Below are 18,818 nucleotides of genomic sequence, written 5' to 3'. Positions count from 1 at the left end.
GAAACGATCAAGAAGTGCAGATTATTAAATGATAAATTCCATTATCCTTAGTTCTTTGACACATTAAATTAGTTCTGTATATATGCATCATTAGTTGACCGACATAACAAGCCTTTTGATTTTTTTTAACTTCAGATGTGTCCCATGGATTTAATGTTCGTTAAAACACCATATTGATTGTTTGTTCCGTACATGATTAATCAGACCACTGGTTTCATCTTTTGAGTTGTTTTACATCATATTTCAGGGCCTTTGTAAACTTACTTTATGGTATGTGTTTTCTTCGTGTCAAGTCTTAACTGCGACTTTACATTTGATCATATCCAAGTTATTTGGTCTCTGGTGATTGGTAGTTTCATCAACAATCATACATTTTAATTTTAAATCTAACCTACACTAGGTAAATGTCCTTCTGGACAAATTTGGTTAAAATTGATAGTGGTTTCATACTTATTTAAATGACGATGATGCCAAAAGATGGCTTACGGATTCCTTTTGTCAAGTAATATAAGCTATGTAGGGCTGCATAATGTTTTTTTAAGTGCAAAGATTCTATAAAACCTTCAATCAAGACAATAGTGATAAAACTTGTGGATAAAAAAGGGGAATGTGTCCAAGTAAAGTTAGACTATGGAAAATAAAAATTCAGCAATTTTTCCATTCTTGAAGGATTACAACTTTAGAATGGTTATAGTAATATGCCACCGAAATTCAAACTTGATTTGTGTTTTGTAGTTTTGTATAAGATTCATAACATTTGGTTGAGACAAATTTAAAATAGAGAACAAAACCAACTTTGGAACGTTTGGACATACAGACAGACAAGGGTAAAACTTAATGCGACCTCCACTACAGGGGGATGCCTCATTTCAAATTTTAGTCTTGTATTTAAAGTCATTTGTAAACATTTTCACTACGTATATGGGCCAGTGTTCTGCTTATCCTTTTGGAAGTTTAATACTGACGATTTAACGATTAGCCTTAAAATACTATTGAAACTTACAAGTCAGCGAACCAGTAGTTATTGTAAATCACGACAACTGGATTAGTAAAACTTGTTTTTGGTTTTTCAATTTCCCTTCAATCCACTACATTATTACAAATATAATGCATGGAAAACAATTAGGAATTGCATCTAATGATAGATTTAGTTGTTTTGGATTTTTCCCTTGTACAAGTCTACAGAATTTACCATACATAGTTTTGGAAATAGTGCATTTGCCAATTACCTATTTGATTCTGTTATTACTTTTTAAACAAATTACTTCCCTTTGTCAAAAGTAGACTGGTTCCCTACCAGACAAAATTGGCTTTTGCTAATGCAAAGCATGATGAATTGAAAGTGATGGATCTACGGTTTAACTAATTTTTCATGAAAAACAATTTCTAATGTCAAAAGTATTTAGCTAAGCAACAAAGTAATGTAAATTTAAAGATTTTAAAACCTTATAGATTACTCAAATTACGCTCAGGTCAATTTGCTCTTCCTGCTAGCTCTCCATTGTAAATAAAAATCAATGTCCCTCAGAAGGAACTTAAATAGGGATCCCTAATTACATTGTCAATTTCAGGAATTGGCAAATAGCCTATTAATCCTTAAAGACTTTGATAAAATTTTGTATGTATTTTGATTGATACTTCTAGACATGGTAAACTAGAAGGTGTAACAGACACAATGTCAGGTTACAATATTTCACACAAACATAAATGATAAAGACACCAACAACAAAAATATTGTAAGGGAACTAAAATAATAAATATTAATTTGTGATGCTTTTTACATGTATTCTGAATTTCAATACATTTCTACCTTTCTTTCATATTTTTTTTAAATGCATTTTATCTTAGTTTATATCATAGAATTTTTTTTTTATTTTCAGATTTTGTAAAACTATTTCTAAATGCATACAAAATCTAACAAAAATCACAAACACAGTCCCATTAATCTCAATAACTGATTCATTCTCAATATTTGCTTTATGCTAACACAAAAACACCTTTAGAAAATCCATATTAAAACAAGCCACCATATAACGACTACAGACCTGTATAATATCAGAACTTTGTTTGCCTTGAAATAAGCATATAAAAAGTTTTCAGCACTTCTTTTTATCTTAAGATCTCTAATGAAAGAATACCTCAAATTGTTTTGTGATTTTTTTCCCAATTTTAAGCTAGTTATAAAAGAACTCCTACAAATTACCCAGCAAAACATTTTGGCCTATCACAAATAAGGTAGTATCAGGTCCAGTAGGACTACTGTTGGTGTTTGTTTGACACAGATAAATAGGGTTTGAAATACAAAAGAGATTAGGTTCAGTCTTTTTTTTTTATTTACAGTCTTTATGACTTGATCTGCACAATCTGAAAAAGAAAAGAGAAATATTTTATTATCCTATTACTGTTTTAAATAAACTAAGTCTAAAAATATAATTTTCTTCTCTTATATTACTTTGTGTTTTTTTTCATTATTGACACAATTGTGTTGAAAGGATGCTGTCCCCTTGAAATTTATTACTAGTGTCTTATTTGTATAAAGCACAATGTTGAAGAATCTAAGTTTCAAATGTTCTATTTTTGGCACTGGAAAAGGGTGTTACTTTGTTCACACGGTTAGTTTTTCTTCATGCCTGTATGGTCTATTTGTTGTTTAAAAGCAAATGTTGATAGAAGGTATGATATGTAGGATAAAGCCAGTTTTCAGTTCCTTAAATTTGAATATCAAAACGTATTTTCAATGTACCAATTAACCTACTTCAGATAATTAATAAGACATTAAACTTATAGTATTTCCATTTTTTCAAACTTCAAACATTTCAAATATAAATAGACCTTTAATGTCAAATATGTCAATTTCAAAATATTTATAACATCATAGGGAATTCACATTATTAACATTATGGAAAATCTACATTATTAATGTCACAAGTCAGCGAACCAGTAGTTATTGTAAATCATAACAACTGGATTAGTAAAACTTGGTTTTGGTTTTGCAATTTCCCTTTAATCCACTACATTATTACAAATGCATGGAATACAATCAGGAAATGCATCAAACAATGATATACAGGTTGGAATTACCGTAATGTTTTGTGAACGGGAAAAGCCAAATCACATCACTTTATTGAATAGGCAATATAATTTCAAAAATTTAAAGTTTTCAAAAACTAGGATAATTACAATTATTAAGGTCTTTCCCCTACGTGGGGAAAGACCTTACTGTTTTTCTAATGTTTTTTTTTCCAACATTTTTTCTAAATGCCTTCCCCCCGTTTCTATTGATGTCATCAAGACCAAATATGGACCATGGGTAGACCTCATCATGAGGTATTAGCAGATGAGGCTGTGTAGGATTTCATCATCCCCTTTAGAAGTTATCTCCCTTTTAATGATTTTTTTCAACATGGCCCCCCCTCGTTGTTTTTTAAGATATTATGACCTTATTTGGACAATAGGTACATCTCATCATGATGTATCACCATATGAGGCTGCTAAGGATTTCATTGTCCCCTATGAGAGTTATATCCCCTTGAAACAATTTTTTTCCTTTGCATTTTTCTCAAAAAGTATAAGAGATAGAATCGATTTGAAATCGGCAACATGTACAAGAACAGATGGCAATGTTAATGAACATGTACAATCATTTGTTATTAACCCTTATAAGGAGTTATTCCCCTTGCAAAATTGAACATAATTTTAGAAAAATTGTATTTCGAGAACCAGAAGTCGTAGAGACTTGGGACCTTCACCAATAATCTTTAATTCATGTGACCTTTAATATGCAGTCAAGGTCAAAGGTCACTGAGTGCAAAAAAAAATTACGCTGCAATTTCAAGCTTACATATTAGGAAAACGATAAGACTTTGCTGCATACATACAGCGTATAAAATGTTCCTCTCGACGAGCTCTACATTTTAGCTAATAAGCCCAAAAATGTCCGACCGTCTGTTCAAAAGTTACAACGGGATGATTCTTAAAAGTATAGTATTTTGTGTATATCTTTCTAAAGGTAACAGATATCAATCTACTATAAACTACAAAGATGATCAGTAATTCAAGAACTTCAATTTGAGGTCAATGTCAGGTCATGATGAAATTTCACCTTGACCTTCACATTATACTATGACCTTGACCTTGTGATATTTGAAAGGTTAAGTGGTCCAGAGTTGAATGGTGGTAATCCCATGTCTCTACGACTTCCGGTTCTCAAGTTTGGTTTTGCATCATATATTTGATGATTAATTGTGACCTTGGTGAACTTTGAAATTGTCCCAATTCTTTTCTATAATGTTGTCCTTTAACTGTAGATCATTTACCATTTAACAGATTTGAGATATCTATTGTCGTTTTAGAGATATTGCAGTTTGAAATTTTGCGAGCGGCGGCATGTATTTCTGAATCAACAACAGCTTACCACTTAAAATGTTTAAGAAATTGAAGAGGTTAACATAGTTATATGTTTGACCAAATACCAAAAACATTCCATGCAAAAAAACACCAAAAAATCATTTTGAAATTTTCATGTTTTGCATTGACTTTGTAAATTTCATAACTTCTATTTATATCGTTGATATTGCATCATTTTTGGCACTTTGTCAAATGGGGTCATCTGATATATCAAATTGAAGGTCTCAATAAACTCTACTTAAAAATGAAAATTTTAAACCTCTTTTTCATCCCAGGCAGAAGGGTGGGGTCATTTCGTGCAAAAATTCAAATTTCTCAGATGGTAAGGTTGTCGCATATCAAATGAAAGAACATAAAGCGTACATTTCAAATTTCAAATTGACGTCCCCCAAAAATGGGTTAGATGGGGTCATTGAGTGCAAAAAATAAATTTTCTTTTACTATAGGGTTGTTGTATATCAAATGAAAGGTCATAATGTGTACATTTGAAATATCAAATTCCCAACCTCCAAAAATTGGTTGGATGGGGTTATTAAGTGCAAAAATCAAACTTTTTAGAACATGGCGTTGTCGCATATCAAATGAAAGCTCATCTACCCTGTGTTACATATATCATACTTCCGATCTCAAAAATGTAGGCGGATGAGGTCATTAAGTGTAAAAAGCGAAAAGTTTCAGAAGGTATGCTTGTCGTATATCAAACGAAAGGTCGTACAAAACCTCATCATGAAGTATTACCAGATGAGGCTGTGTAGGATTTCATCATCCCCTTTAGAAGTTATCTCCCTTTTATTGGTTTTTTTCGAAATGGCCCCCCCTCGTTGTTTTTGAAGATATCATGACCTTATTTGGACAATAGTTAGATCTCATCATGATGTGTTACCATATGAGGCTGCTAAGGATTTCATCATTCCCTATGAGAGTTAAGTCCCCTTGACGCAATTTCTTTCTTTTACATTTTTCTCAAAAAGTATTCAAGATAGAATCCATTTGAAAACGGCAACATGTACAAGACCAGATGGCAATGTTAATTAACATATACAATCATTTTGTTGTTAACCCTTATAAGGAGTTATTTCCCTTGAAAAATATACAAAATTTTTGAAAAATTGTATCTCGAGAACCGGAAGTCGTAAAGACTTGGGACCTACACCAATAATCTTAAGTTCATGTGACCTTTAATTTGCACTCAAGGTCAAAGGTCACAGAGTGCAAAAAAAAATTACGCTGCAATTTCAAGCTTTCATATTAAGAAAACGATAAGAGTTTGCTGCATACTTACAGCGTATAAAATGTTCCTCTCGACGAGCTCTACATTTTGTACACTGACCTCAAAAGAGTCCGACTGTCTGTTCAAAAGTTACGACGGGATGATTCTTAAAAGTATAGTATTTTGTGTATATCTTTTTAAAGGTAACAGATATCAACATACTATAAACTGCAAAGATGATCAGTAATTCAAGACCTTCAATTTGAGGTCAATGTCAGGTCATGATGAAATTTCACCTTGACCTTCACAGTATACTATGACCTTGACCTTGTGATATTTGAATGGTCAAGTGGTCCTGAGTTGAATGGTGCTAGTCCCGTGTCTCTACGACTTCCGGTTCTTAAGTTTGGTATTGCTTCATATATTTGATGATTAATTGTGACCTTGGTGAACTTTGAAATTGTCCCAATTCTTTTTCTATAATGTTGTCCTTCAACTGTAGATCATTTATCATTTAATAGATTTGTGATATCTATTGTTGCTGTAGAGATAATTCAGTTTGAAGTTTTGCGAGCGGAGGCATGTATTTTTGAATCAACAAGAGCGTACCTCTTAAAATGTTTAAGAAATTGAAGAGGTTAACATAATTCTATGTTTGACCAAATACCAAAACCATTCCATGGAAAAAAACGCCAAAAATTCAATTTGAAATTTTCAAGTTTTGCATTGACTTTGTAAGTTTAATAACTTCTATTTATATAGTTGATATTGCATCATTTTTTTGCACTTTATCAAATGGGGTCATCTGATATATCAAATTGAAGGTCTAAATGTACTCTACTGAAAAATGAAAATTTTAAACCCCCTTTTCATCCCAGGAGGACGGGTGGGGTCATTTAGTGCAAACATTCAAATTTCTCAGATGGTAAGGTTGTCGCATATCAAATGAAAGAACATAAAGCGTACATTTTAAATTTAAAATTGACAGTCTCCCAAAAATGGGTTGGATGGGGTCATTGAGTGCAAAAAATAAATTTTCTTTTAAGATAGGGTTGTTGTATATTAAATGAAAGGTCATGATGTGTACATTGGAAATATCAAATCCCGACCTCCAAAAATTAGTTAGATAGGGTTATTAAGTGCAAAAATCAAACTTTCTAGAACATAGAGTTGTTGCATATCAAATGAAAGCTCATCTACTCTATGTTATTTATATCATAATTCCGATCTCAAAAATGTAGGCGGATGAGGTCATTAAGTGTTAAAAGTGGAAAGTTTCAGAAGGTATGCTTGTCGTATATCAAACGAAAGGTCGTACAAGGTACATTACGAAAACATCACTTTTACAGGAAAGACCTTTCAATTGTTTTACAAACAATTGAGATACTAGATATCATTGAGATGGGAGCCATCTCTGTGGGCCCCGCTGTGAATAATGTGCATTAAAAAATTGTATCTTTACCATAGGACATGGGTTTGTCAACTGAAATCAAAGTTTTTGACCTTGACCTTTGACCTAGGAAGTTGTAAATAAATTATGACACACCCTTTGGTGTTGGTTTATAAACATGTCAAGTATAAACTTTGAAATGATAACGGTTCTCAAGATATAGAGCGGACACGATCTTTACCATAGGACATGGGGTTGTCAACTGAAACCAAAGTTTTTGACCTTGACCTTTGACCTAGGAAGTTGCACATAAATTATGACACACCCTTTGGTGTTGGTTTATATACATGTCAAGTATAAACTTTGAAATGATAACGGTTCTCAAGATATAGAGCGGACACAATCTTTACCATAGGACATGGGGTTGTCAACTGAAACCAAAGTTTTTGACCTTGAACTTTGCCCTAGGCAGTCGTTCATAAATTATGACACACCCTCTGGTGTTGGTTCATATACATGTCAAGTATAAACTTTGAAATCATAACGGTTCTCAAGATATAGAGCGGACACGATCTTCACCACATGACACAGGGTTGTCAACTGAAACCAAAGTTTTTGACCTTGACCTTTGACCTAGGAAGTTTTACATACATCATGACACACCCTCTGGTGTTGGTTAAAATGGATGTCAAGTATAAACTTTGAAATCATAACGGTTTTTAAGATATAGAGCGGACACAAAGTTAAAGTGTTACGGACGGACGGACGGACGGACAGACGGACGGACAGACTGATCACTATAGGGCGACCCGCCTAAGTCGGCGGGGCCCTAACTAGTTTTTCTCCTGTTTTTTTTTTTTTCATCCAGCATTTGTTTGACATGGCCTCCCCTCGTTTCTATTGGAGTTATCAAGACCAAATATGGACCATTGGTAGACCTCATCATGAAGTATTACCAGATGAGGCTGTGTAGGATTTCATCATCCCCTTTAGAAGTTATCTCCCTTTTATTGGTTTTTTTCGACATGGCCCCCCCTCGTTGTTTTTAAAGATATCATGACCTTATTTGGACAAAAGTTAGATCTCATCATGATGTGTTACCATATGAGGCTGCTAAGGATTTCATCATTCCCTATGAGAGTTACGTCCCCTTGAAGCAATTTCTTTCTTTTACATTTTTCTCAAAAAGTATTCAAAATAGAATTGATTTGAAAACGGAAACATGTACAAGACCAGATGGCAATGATAATAAACATATACAATCATTTTGTTGTTAACCCTTATAAGGAGTTATTTCCCTTGAAAAAATATACACAATTTTTGAAAAATTGTAACTCGAGAACCGGAAGTCGTAAAGACTTGGGACCTACACCAATAATCTTAAGTTCATGTGACCTTTAATTGCACCCAAGGTCAAAGGTCACCAAGTGCAAAAAAAAATTACGCTGCAATTTCAAGTTTGCATATTAAGAAAACGATAAGAGTTTGCTGCATACTTACAGCGTATAAAATGTTCCTCTCGACGAGCTCTACATTTTATACACTGAGCTCAAAAGAGTCCGACTCTCTGTTCAAAAGTTACGACGGGATGATTCTTAAAAGTATAGTATTGTGTGTATATCTTTTTAAAGGTAACATATATCAACCTACTATAAACTGCAAAGATAATCAGTCGTTCAAGACCTTCAATTTGAGGTCAATGTCAGGTCATGATGAAATTTCACCTTGACCTTCACATTATACTATGACCTTGTGATATTTAAAAGGTCAAGTGGTCCTGAGTTGAATGGCGATAGTCCCATGTCTCTACGACTTCCGGTTCTCAAGTTTTGTATTGCATCATATATTTGATGATTAATTGTGACCTTGGTTAACTTTTAAATCGTCCCAATTCTTTTTCTATAATGTTGTCCTTCAACTGTAGATCATTTATCATTTAACAGATTTGAAATATCTATTGTCGTTTTAGAGATAATGCAGTTTGAAGTTTTGCGAGCGGAGGCATGTATTTCTGAATCATCAAGAGCTTACCACTTAAAATGTTTTAGAAATTGAAGAGGTTGACATAGTTATATGTTTGACCAAATACCAAAAACATTCCATGGAAAAAAACACCAAAAAATCAATTTGAAATTTTCAATTTTTGCATTGACTTTGTAAGTTTCATAACATCTATTTATATAGTTGATATTGCATCATTATTTGCACTTTGTCAAATGGGGTCATCTGATATATCAAATTGAAGGTCTTAATAAACTCTACTTAAAAATGAAAATTTTAAACCCCCTTTTCATCCCAGGGGAACGGTTGGGGTCATTTAGTGCAAACATTCAAATTTCTCAGATGGTAAGGTTGTCGCATATCAAATGAAAGAACATAAAGCGTACATTTCAAATTTCAAATTGACGTCTCCCAAAAAATGGTTGGATGGGGTCATTGAGTGCAAAAAATAAATGTTCTTTTAAGGTAGGGTTGTTGTATATCAAATGAAAGGTCATGAAGTGTACATTTGAAATATCAAATTCATGACCTCCAAAAATTAGTTGGATAGGGTTATTAAGTGCAAAAATCAAACTTTCAAGAACATGGTGTTGTCGCATATCAAATGAAAGCTCATCTACTCTGTTCCATATATCATAATTTTGATCTCAAAAATGTAGGCGGATGAGGTCAATAAGTGTAAAAAGCGAAAAGTTTCAGAAGGTATGCTTGTCGTATATCAAACGAAAGGTCGTACAAAGTACAATACGAAAACATCACTTTTACAGGAAAGACCTTTCAATTGTTTTACAAACAATTGAGATACTAGTTTTAATTTCATTTTGTTATAAAACATAAGGTTTATATAATCTTGAGTCATTACAGAAATTTCACTTGTGATGTCATTAACATGTTAAAATAAACATCTTAACCTAAAATGGGACATCTTACACCTAAGTTAAACAAGAGAGAAATGAACTACGCCAGAATATTTTTTACTCATATCTATATATTAATTACAAGATCTAAAAAAAATGTTCACTAAATGCAAGAAGTTAGAATTTCTTTAACATACAGTTATATATATTAAGACAAAAATTACATTTCAGTGTTTGACGTCTGATTGGCAAATGTCTTATGAAAATCAGAAGAACTTTATCTGGTAGATATACTTTTGATTTTCAAATTGAAAGAACCAAATACATGCAATAGACTAATTAAAGAGTAGGAGTCAATTCCTTGATCATAAACTTGGCAGCTAATGTTGCTTTTAGTAACATTCATATGACTTTCTTTTTTCAATTTATAGGTAACATCCACTTTCCTAGATACCACAAATTATTTTTATTCAAAAATGCTAAGCCAACTTGCACAATTTGTTGATAAGTTGTTGTTTTGTTGTTTTCTGCATTTAGTTTATTAATTAAATGGTATGATTTTAACCTACTACTATGGATTTATTCATTTTTGTGGGTATCAACTTTTTTAGTAATAAGTATTTCTTTTTTCAAACTTCTTGCATTTCAAATATAAATAAGCCTTTAATGCCAAAAATGTTGATTTCAAAATATTTATAACATCCTAGTGCATTTCCATCCAATAGTTTATGTATATGTATTACACATCATCACTTTGGAAATCTACATTATTAATGTCACAAGTCAGCGAACCAGTAGTTATTGTAAATCATAACAACTGGATTAGTAAAACTTGGTTTTGCAATTTCCATTTAATCCCCTACATTATTACAAATGCATGGAATACAATTAGGAGTTGCATCTTATAATTCTATAATAGATGTACAGATTGGAAGGAATAGTGATCTTCTATTTTAGAGATCGTTAAAGGGAGATAATTCAAAAGTTATGAATTGTGTGGATTTATTCATTTGTGTAGGTATCATTTTTTTGGATTTAGGAAAACTGTAGATATGGATAATTGATTTCATGGTTTTCCCTCTGTGTATGTATAGAAAATGTGTACTTCCTTCAAAGCTCAAATTTGTGGATAACAAAAAAAGTCAGTAAAAGTTAGTATCCCGAGATTGTTAATAATGATACTGTGGATTCATTTAATTTTGTGGTTACCAATTTTATTGGATTGACGAAAATATGCCTTTTTGTAGATATTTGATTTCGTGGTTTTGTGAAAGTCTGCATACAACCTTATTTTAAATCTGTTATTCATTTAACATTTAAATTCGTGGTTCAATTGTACCAGCAAAATCAACGAAAATTGGTATCCAACGAATATATTAATAAATCCACAGTATATTTATTGTCAAAGTTTTTGTAAAGTGTCTCTTCTCAGTACGAGTGTATACCTACTTTTATAATGCAACAGGTGGCTGGGCTGGATCTGTTGGTTTAGATCCCTTTTGCTCAGAGAATGGTCTTGAAGGAACAACCTCATCCTTAGGTTCCACAATAATAACATGATCTGGCAATGGTTTCTTGGGTCCGATCTTACCACTTGGATCCCATGGTAACATAATCTTTACTTTAATTCCAAGTACACCTAGTTTAATGTAAATAAAACAATAAAATTTAGATTTATTTTTATAAGGACCATACCTGAATAAAATGATTAAACTATTTGTATTAATTATTAAATCAATATCTTTGTGCATGAAAAAAGTGTGAAAAACTGATTAGCAGGACAAACTGATGGTCAGAAAAAACAGAGACTGACTGCAATATAGGGCTGTGCCACATATTTTCAACATTAATATGCCCTGAACTTTTAAGAATTTAAATTTATACTAATATTCTATACTACATTGTACCCCTACCCCCACTTTAGGACCTTTAAGAATTAAATTTTAGGTGCTACCCTGATTTTCTATACTGGTATGAAGTTACCAACATTCCCAAGTTAGTTACGTCTCTATGAAACACAGAAATCATGTCTGGGAACCAGCACCATAACAAATTAACATATCTATGAAAATTATATATATCTCCCCAAAAGAGGATTGACTTGTGAAACAGCTGTATTTACTAAGTGCAACCTAGATATGATGATGGTTTAAACTTTATCTGTATTTTTTGGTTATAAGCATTGTGTACAAGTTTCATAAAATTTGGTAGACAAATTTATTTTGGAGAACAGAAACTAACTATAGTTGTTAATTTCTGTGTCATTTGGTCTCTTTTGAAGAGTTGTCTCATTAGCAATCATACCACATATTTGGAACATATAGGCGTACAGACAAAGGTAAAACTTAATGCAACCTTCGCTACAGGGGATCTCATTTTTTATTTTAGCCTTTTCACCTATGGTCAATGTTCTACCTATTTTACTGATTAGCCTTCAATATTCAATTAAATACTATTCAAAATGTACATGTCACAAGTCAGCGAACCAGTAGTTATTGTAAATCATAACAACTGGATTAGTAAAACTTGTTTTTGCTATTGCAATTTCCTTTTAATCCACAACATCATCACAAATGCATGAAAAATAATTAGGAATTGCATCATATATTTTTAATACAAAACAAGTTTTCTGATTTTTTTGCATGGCAATATGTAGTCCCCTACCAGTTAAAAATTCACTGTACCGAAACAAAACTTGATCTGTAACTTGTCATGATCTCCAAGCAAGACAAAAAAGTGTGGAAAACTGATTTTTTGAGGGATTTTTTCAGTTTAAGAATCATAACTCTGAAGAAAATCATAAGATGGGAACAAAACTCAAACTTGATCTGTAATTTGTTATGATTTAACCTTTTGCATCAATTATTAAATCAATATCTTCGTGCACGACGAAAAGAAGTGAAAAACTGATTTGCAGGACAGACTGATGGTCATCAAAACAGACAGACTGAAAACCTCAAGTTCCCTTTGACTTTGTTGGAAGGGGAATAATAAATTGAGAATAAACGATTCCAATGATTGCATACAACAATCTAATGGGACAGAACTTTAAAATGGTAAAAGTGACCCTACCCAAATTCTTACTTTTTGGTTTGGTAGAGGCAAACGTAACTTAAGAGAACAGAAACAAAAATTCATTATTTTATCTACATGTATTTGTAAAGAGGCATAACTGTAGAACAGTAAGAGTGACTCCACCAATTTTCATTTTTAATCTGTCTTTTGTAGTAATAAGTATTGTTAACAAACACACTAAAGTTAGAGAATAGAAACCAATTTCAAGATGTGCAGACATTTAAGAGACAGACAAGGATAAAACTTAACGACTCCTCTGCTGCAGAGGGGGCATTAAAATTGTAACAGGTAAACAGATAATTTCTGAGGCAATTTATATTGCTCTTATTGTACCATAACTTGCTAGGATTTTTTTTAAGCAAACAAACAATTGTTATGGTTCTCTTTCTGAATCCTAAACATTGTTTTTTTTATTAACTCATATTAATTAACCCTGATTTAGATTTAAAATTATTGTTGTCCTTTCGTTTTTCCAGTGTTCGCTAACAATAGTCTTTTCATCGAACAGGTTCCATTGAAAATTATGCATCACCCAGGGGTGTGGAATTGCTATGTCCCAACTTGTACATTTGAACACATTTTTTTTTGTCTGGATTACCAGTGGACGAGTAAAAAAAATTACACATGACAAAAATTTGATTGAAACACATTTTTTTTAACACATAAACCAATATCACAATCATATTGTGATATAAACCCATTATGAGGTTCATAATAGCTTACAATAAATTACTTCAATAATTATTGGGAAATTCAGGGAAGTTACTTTTTTCACAGGACAAATTAAATTTAGATTGGCATGCCCAGGGAGAAGGATTCACAACAAACAATTCTACATTCCTGCCATCAGTAACAACCATACCTTGTCTGAGAAGGACGTGTCTAACAGCTGTGTCAACATATTCATTGATTGGGTCACCACTGTGAATCATGAGACCATCAACAAACTTCATGGATTTGGCTCTCTGTCCTCTCAGTTTACCGGAGACAACAACTTCACAGCCCTTAGCTCCACTCTCCATGATGAATCGTAAAACACCATAGCATGCTCTATCAAAAAAAGAAATTTAGCCCATTTCAATATTATTAATCATTAACTTGGTCATTTACTGTGTGTAAACACAGAAGTCAATAATTTTATTACCCTATGAATTGCAGATTTTTTTTCTATTAAATGAATTTTCTGTATAATTAGTGCTAAGTGATAGGTTGTGAATAAATATTTACTTGACAAATGAACTTTGCCTTGACCTTAAAATCATGATGTTTTTTTAAAGGACATGAACAAGATAAGTTTTGCTAATGATTGGAGATATTATTTCAAAAGTTTAATGACAATTTCTGTTTTAGTGGTTTTAGATGTAAAAAAAAACCTGAAAAGTTTGCATCAAATATTTGTCAAATGATGGTTTATTGCCAACATTTATTTTTTTCTTAATCAAAGGGATATTATCAAACTTGGCATTGATTCAAGATTTGCTTCAAAAGATATCTGAAAATTTAAAATTGCTCCAGTTGGGATGATGACCTTTGATCTTATGAACAAAAATCTAGAGGCAAACACCATACAAACCCAAATAAATGTCCCAGTTTGATCTATCAAAAGCTATTTTGACCTTGAACCTTGACCTCAAAATCAATTAGGACCTTCTTTATATATAATTGGACATAATCAAATAAACTTTGGTATTTCATTTTTAGCTCAAAAGAATAAGTGTAGAATGTGTATTTGCAAATTCATTGATGCAAACATTTCTTTTCCTTATTTTTTCACTAGTGTCAAAATTTACCTTCTTACAGCAAGACCACCAATCAGTTTGTATCTAAGTGATTCACACTGGGCGATAGCACACAATCCTCTCTGTGCAACCTTCTCAGCATACAACTGAAACAGATATATTCATAATGTAAAGCATGCATAGTTCATCAGTATAAATTGAATTATCTACAATACAAATGAATGTTTAATTCTTGTACAATATCATCTGCCTGCTTGTGGTCCGTTATTCAATCTTGAGGACTTATTTCAGTCAATTAGAGTAAGTCAGATTTATTTTGTACATGGTAGGACTAAAATGTCTGTCTGACATGGCAGGGTTTTCTCCAGGATTTGTACAATTTGTTGTGTCGCATTGCATCTCATCATTGTTTTCTTGTTAGTTTTTGTGTCATTACTTTTTTGTCTTTTGTTGTGTTAACTGTGGCATTGTGTGATGTAGACTTTTGGTTAGAAAATTATTGGTAAAAACAGAAGTGTATTTTATCAAAGTTGTACAAAATTTCAACATATAAAGGTGATGTTTGTTTATAGTTGACACATGTGTGGTTAATTATAGTAAGGTCAGTTTGATTGGAATATTGAGTTCATGCAATTCAAGTAGGAAGCTCAATAATTAAGAAGCTGACAGTACCGGACTGACCTTAACATTTTTCACTGAAAATTGGAAAAATAATATTTTCACCAGTATTATAATAATTGAAATACCTCCACTGTGCCTTCAGGGAAATTGAATCTTTTCTGTACAACGGAGGTCAGTTCTCTGATTCGTCTACCCTTCTCACCAAGAACATTTTGTGTTCTTGTGGCCAGAATAATAATTTCTGTTCGTGTTGGGGTTACCCTGACTTCAACACCACTGTAACCATCTTCAGCCAGTTCCCTTGTCAGGAAGTTGTTCAATTCTGCTTTGAAAACTCCATCTGCAACAAACTACAAAACAGAAAAACTTAATTTACCTCTAACTAGCTATAAAGAGTACTGTTTCTTGAACCTACCATATTGATGGAGCCATTACTCAGAAATTTAATGTATTTACATCATAGATAAATTAAGGATTAGTAGAATGTTCATCTAGCCAAATAAATTTTAAGCCGTATATATTTTTTATTTCAATATTTGGCATCTACACTTGTTTTTAATTTTAATGATGATACAGATGGCAGTTTATGACAAGCTGAAAATTAAATGCATATTATTAAGTTATATAGTACAATTCAATATGATTATGAATCCTGTATAAAATTACACTGAATTCTGAGCCATATTATGTATTATTGCTAATTTCGCAAGGTATTAGGCCTAAAATAAAATTTCATTTGTTTGGCATTGCCGCCCGACCCACTGAAAAACTTGCCGCCCAAATAATTTTATTTGCGTTTCAGAAATTTATTTTTTTTTTATTTAAAAAAAAATCGAAATTGTGCCGGAATTTGATCGTATCCGCCGAGTTTGTTCCTGGCTTTACTTATTTCAAATCACGATCTTAAAAGCGCTTGCCTTACACAGTATTGGGAGCAAACATTTAAATGACATGGAATAGAAAAAGTTTGCAAAAAGTAATGTCAAAGAGGCCGGCAGGGGAAAGCATCAATGCATTGGTTAAGGGAGATCAAGGATTTGTATAGTATATATAGTACTATACAAATCCTTGGGGAGATGGATTTTATCAAAAATCAAATGTTCAGCTATTCTTTGAAAGAAACGTTCTGAGAGACCTTGTAGAGGACTCAAGTTTTATCTTTTGTAAAGGCTAAAAGCAGAAACAGATGATTTCTGCTCGACTTTGTCGCTTCATGAGATAGAAGTTTTTCACCGGGACATCACAGAACAAATATGCGTGGCTCTTACATTTGTTGAACTTATTAAATATTTGAAATGTATCATTGACAAATTTTCCCTTGAACCAGAGAACAAAGTATCTACTATAGTCAGAACCACAATGATGCATTCAAGATAATTATGGCTGTAAGCACTAAAGCCCATAGACCAAAACGGTCCCAGATTTACAGGTTTATAGTAGTTTTGTACCAGTAGATGCTAGCCTGGTACAAAACATACATATTTTAAAGACTAGCATCTTGTGTCAATTGAAGTACTTCCCCCTTTTCTTGCCTTTCTTCTTAACATGAATAAAATAATTCTTAAAACATAAAAGATACTGACAGAAACATATTTATAAATGTATCTAGTGTACTAGTGATGAATAAAATCCCTTCCTTTTCCACAATTCTAAGGGCTCATTAATTTATCTGTATTCATGTAATGCATGTCCAGATTTCTGTTAATCAATCAAGCATTACAACCCATAATTTATTTATCTGCTAAAATTGTCTGTCCTGCTGCATATTTCCATTTTGAATTTATCATACGTTTTAAACCTATAGCCCTGAAAAACCTTGCACTAATGGATAATATTAGTATAAACACCATGTCTATTTGTGCCAACCTTCCAAATTTTTAATATTTTGCTATCCTTATTTGGTACAGATCCTATATCCTCAAAACTTATCAGGGGCAGTAGGCGTGTTTGTATGGTAGTTCGTCACACCTTTCATGTATGATTACTAGCATCTAGGTATTGGTTTGAGCCCTAGTTGGGCAGTTGCAAAATTAAGGATTGATTTTCATGTCATATGTGATAAGGTTAGTCAGTTTCTTCCCGCAGGTTGCCGCCGTTTTCCTTCAAGTACTACGGTTTAATAGTATGCCAACAAAACTGACTGCCATGAAATTACATACGGTGTAGAAAGTGATGTTTATAAAACCAAGGCAAACAATAAAAGTTTTAAATCTTTGTCCATTTGTACAAGGAGCCGTAGTGGTTGAGCCATTTAACTTATGGTAATTTTACCAAACTGTGACCACAAGATGTGACATCAGGCCTCTGTTCAATTGGCAGTCCCACAATAAAAGTTCAATTTTCACGTCATACATTGTACATTTTATATGGTTAATTTGTCAGTTTCCTGCCTCAGTTCTGTGTTTTTTTCTGGGTCCTTTGGTTAACTCTGCCAACAAAACTGACTGTCTTACATGAAATTATCCATATGATGTAGAATGTGACATTGACGGTTGACCCCGTTCAAAGAAACCACCAGCATGTACACACAACAATGCTGCAATGCTTTAGACAACATTGGTCTAGAGACTTCATGATTTACATGTATAAAGCTTTTAAATGTAAAAAAAAAAAAATCCCTACCTACCTACCCACCTGCTGATAGTGTGGGTCGGCAATGCCAAACAAACAATTTTTTAAGGGTGGCCTTAGTATACAGCAAGAAATGTCACTCTAAAATGGCTACATACATTACTTGCAATCAAATTATTCAGAATTCCAGTTGACCAGCCTTTGCTCTTACAATACAGTTGAATGCTCGGTGCTTAGCAGTGAAACAGCAAATGCCAATTGTTAACTATACTGTATTTTGGTTCGAACCCACAACCTCCAACACTCGAGGCAGACTGAGACATGCATGCAATCAGAAAACCCACCTATTCATTTATAGTGGGGATTGGCAGAAATATTCCAAAAATCATGAATTTCGGGTGAATAAATCATAGAGCTCTTCACGATTTTTTTACAACCTTAATAAAAGTCTACTTCTAGTCCTCAGTTAGATGAAAATTTAATTTATCTGAAGAAGAAAAATCATGGGCAGAGTCTGAGATTTCAAGGAAAAACTGCAGGTTTGAAAAAGTATGAAAGTTATAGTTTGAGATTCATGAACTTGCAAACGTGAATACTATACGATTCAATCAGTCCTATGATTTGAAATCAGAATAACACTCAATTTAACTATGCGTAACTTTAAAACGAAAGAACATACATATCCATCCGTTCAATATCGGGCAACAACTTCGCCATCGGTAACAAAACATTATCAAAATGGAGACTATAATGACTTGTGTTCATGTTAGGTTCGTTTGCTACTTTATAAAATGCAGAAGACTAAGTGAAAATGGAATCTAACCTTCCGTTTCTTGCTTATTGGGTTAGCCATGTTGACGGCAATTTTAAAGAGGAAGTTCGCAGTGAAAAGAAATGTATTGTGGGAGACCGATCTCGGATTTATTTCCGCATGATATTTGCAATAG

General features: G+C 32.7%; 1 protein-coding gene across 1 annotated transcript; it reads right to left on the bottom strand.

The window, feature by feature from the left end:
- Positions 1-2,315: 2,315 nt before the first annotated feature.
- On the bottom strand, positions 2,316-18,818 carry LOC143085317 (small ribosomal subunit protein uS3). The gene is made up of 6 exons (XM_076261588.1): positions 18,695-18,818; positions 15,426-15,650; positions 14,731-14,825; positions 13,803-13,990; positions 11,315-11,504; positions 2,316-2,364 (listed from the first exon to the last, which is right to left on the bottom strand). Exons 1-5 carry the CDS (start codon positions 18,722-18,724, stop codon positions 11,317-11,319), a joined length of 726 nt encoding a protein of 241 aa, XP_076117703.1. The 5' UTR covers positions 18,725-18,818; the 3' UTR covers positions 2,316-2,364; positions 11,315-11,316.

This window comes from Mytilus galloprovincialis, chromosome 8 (assembly GCF_965363235.1).
Source record: "Mytilus galloprovincialis chromosome 8, xbMytGall1.hap1.1, whole genome shotgun sequence".
Taxonomy (NCBI): domain Eukaryota; kingdom Metazoa; phylum Mollusca; class Bivalvia; order Mytilida; family Mytilidae; genus Mytilus; species Mytilus galloprovincialis.
This window is presented reverse-complemented; position numbering and strand designations above follow the sequence as displayed.

Bases quoted from the DNA above. Each gene is read 5' to 3' on its own strand.
- LOC143085317 (XM_076261588.1), bottom strand. From the start codon at position 18,724: ATGGCTAACCCAATAAGCAAGAAACGGAAG. The intron at 15,651-18,694 runs GTTAGATTCCAT...TCTGTTTTGTAG, and splicing joins CAATAAGCAAGAAACGGAAG to TTTGTTGCAGATGGAGTTTT. The intron at 14,826-15,425 runs GTATTTCAATTA...TATCTGTTTCAG, and splicing joins TCCCTGAAGGCACAGTGGAG to TTGTATGCTGAGAAGGTTGC.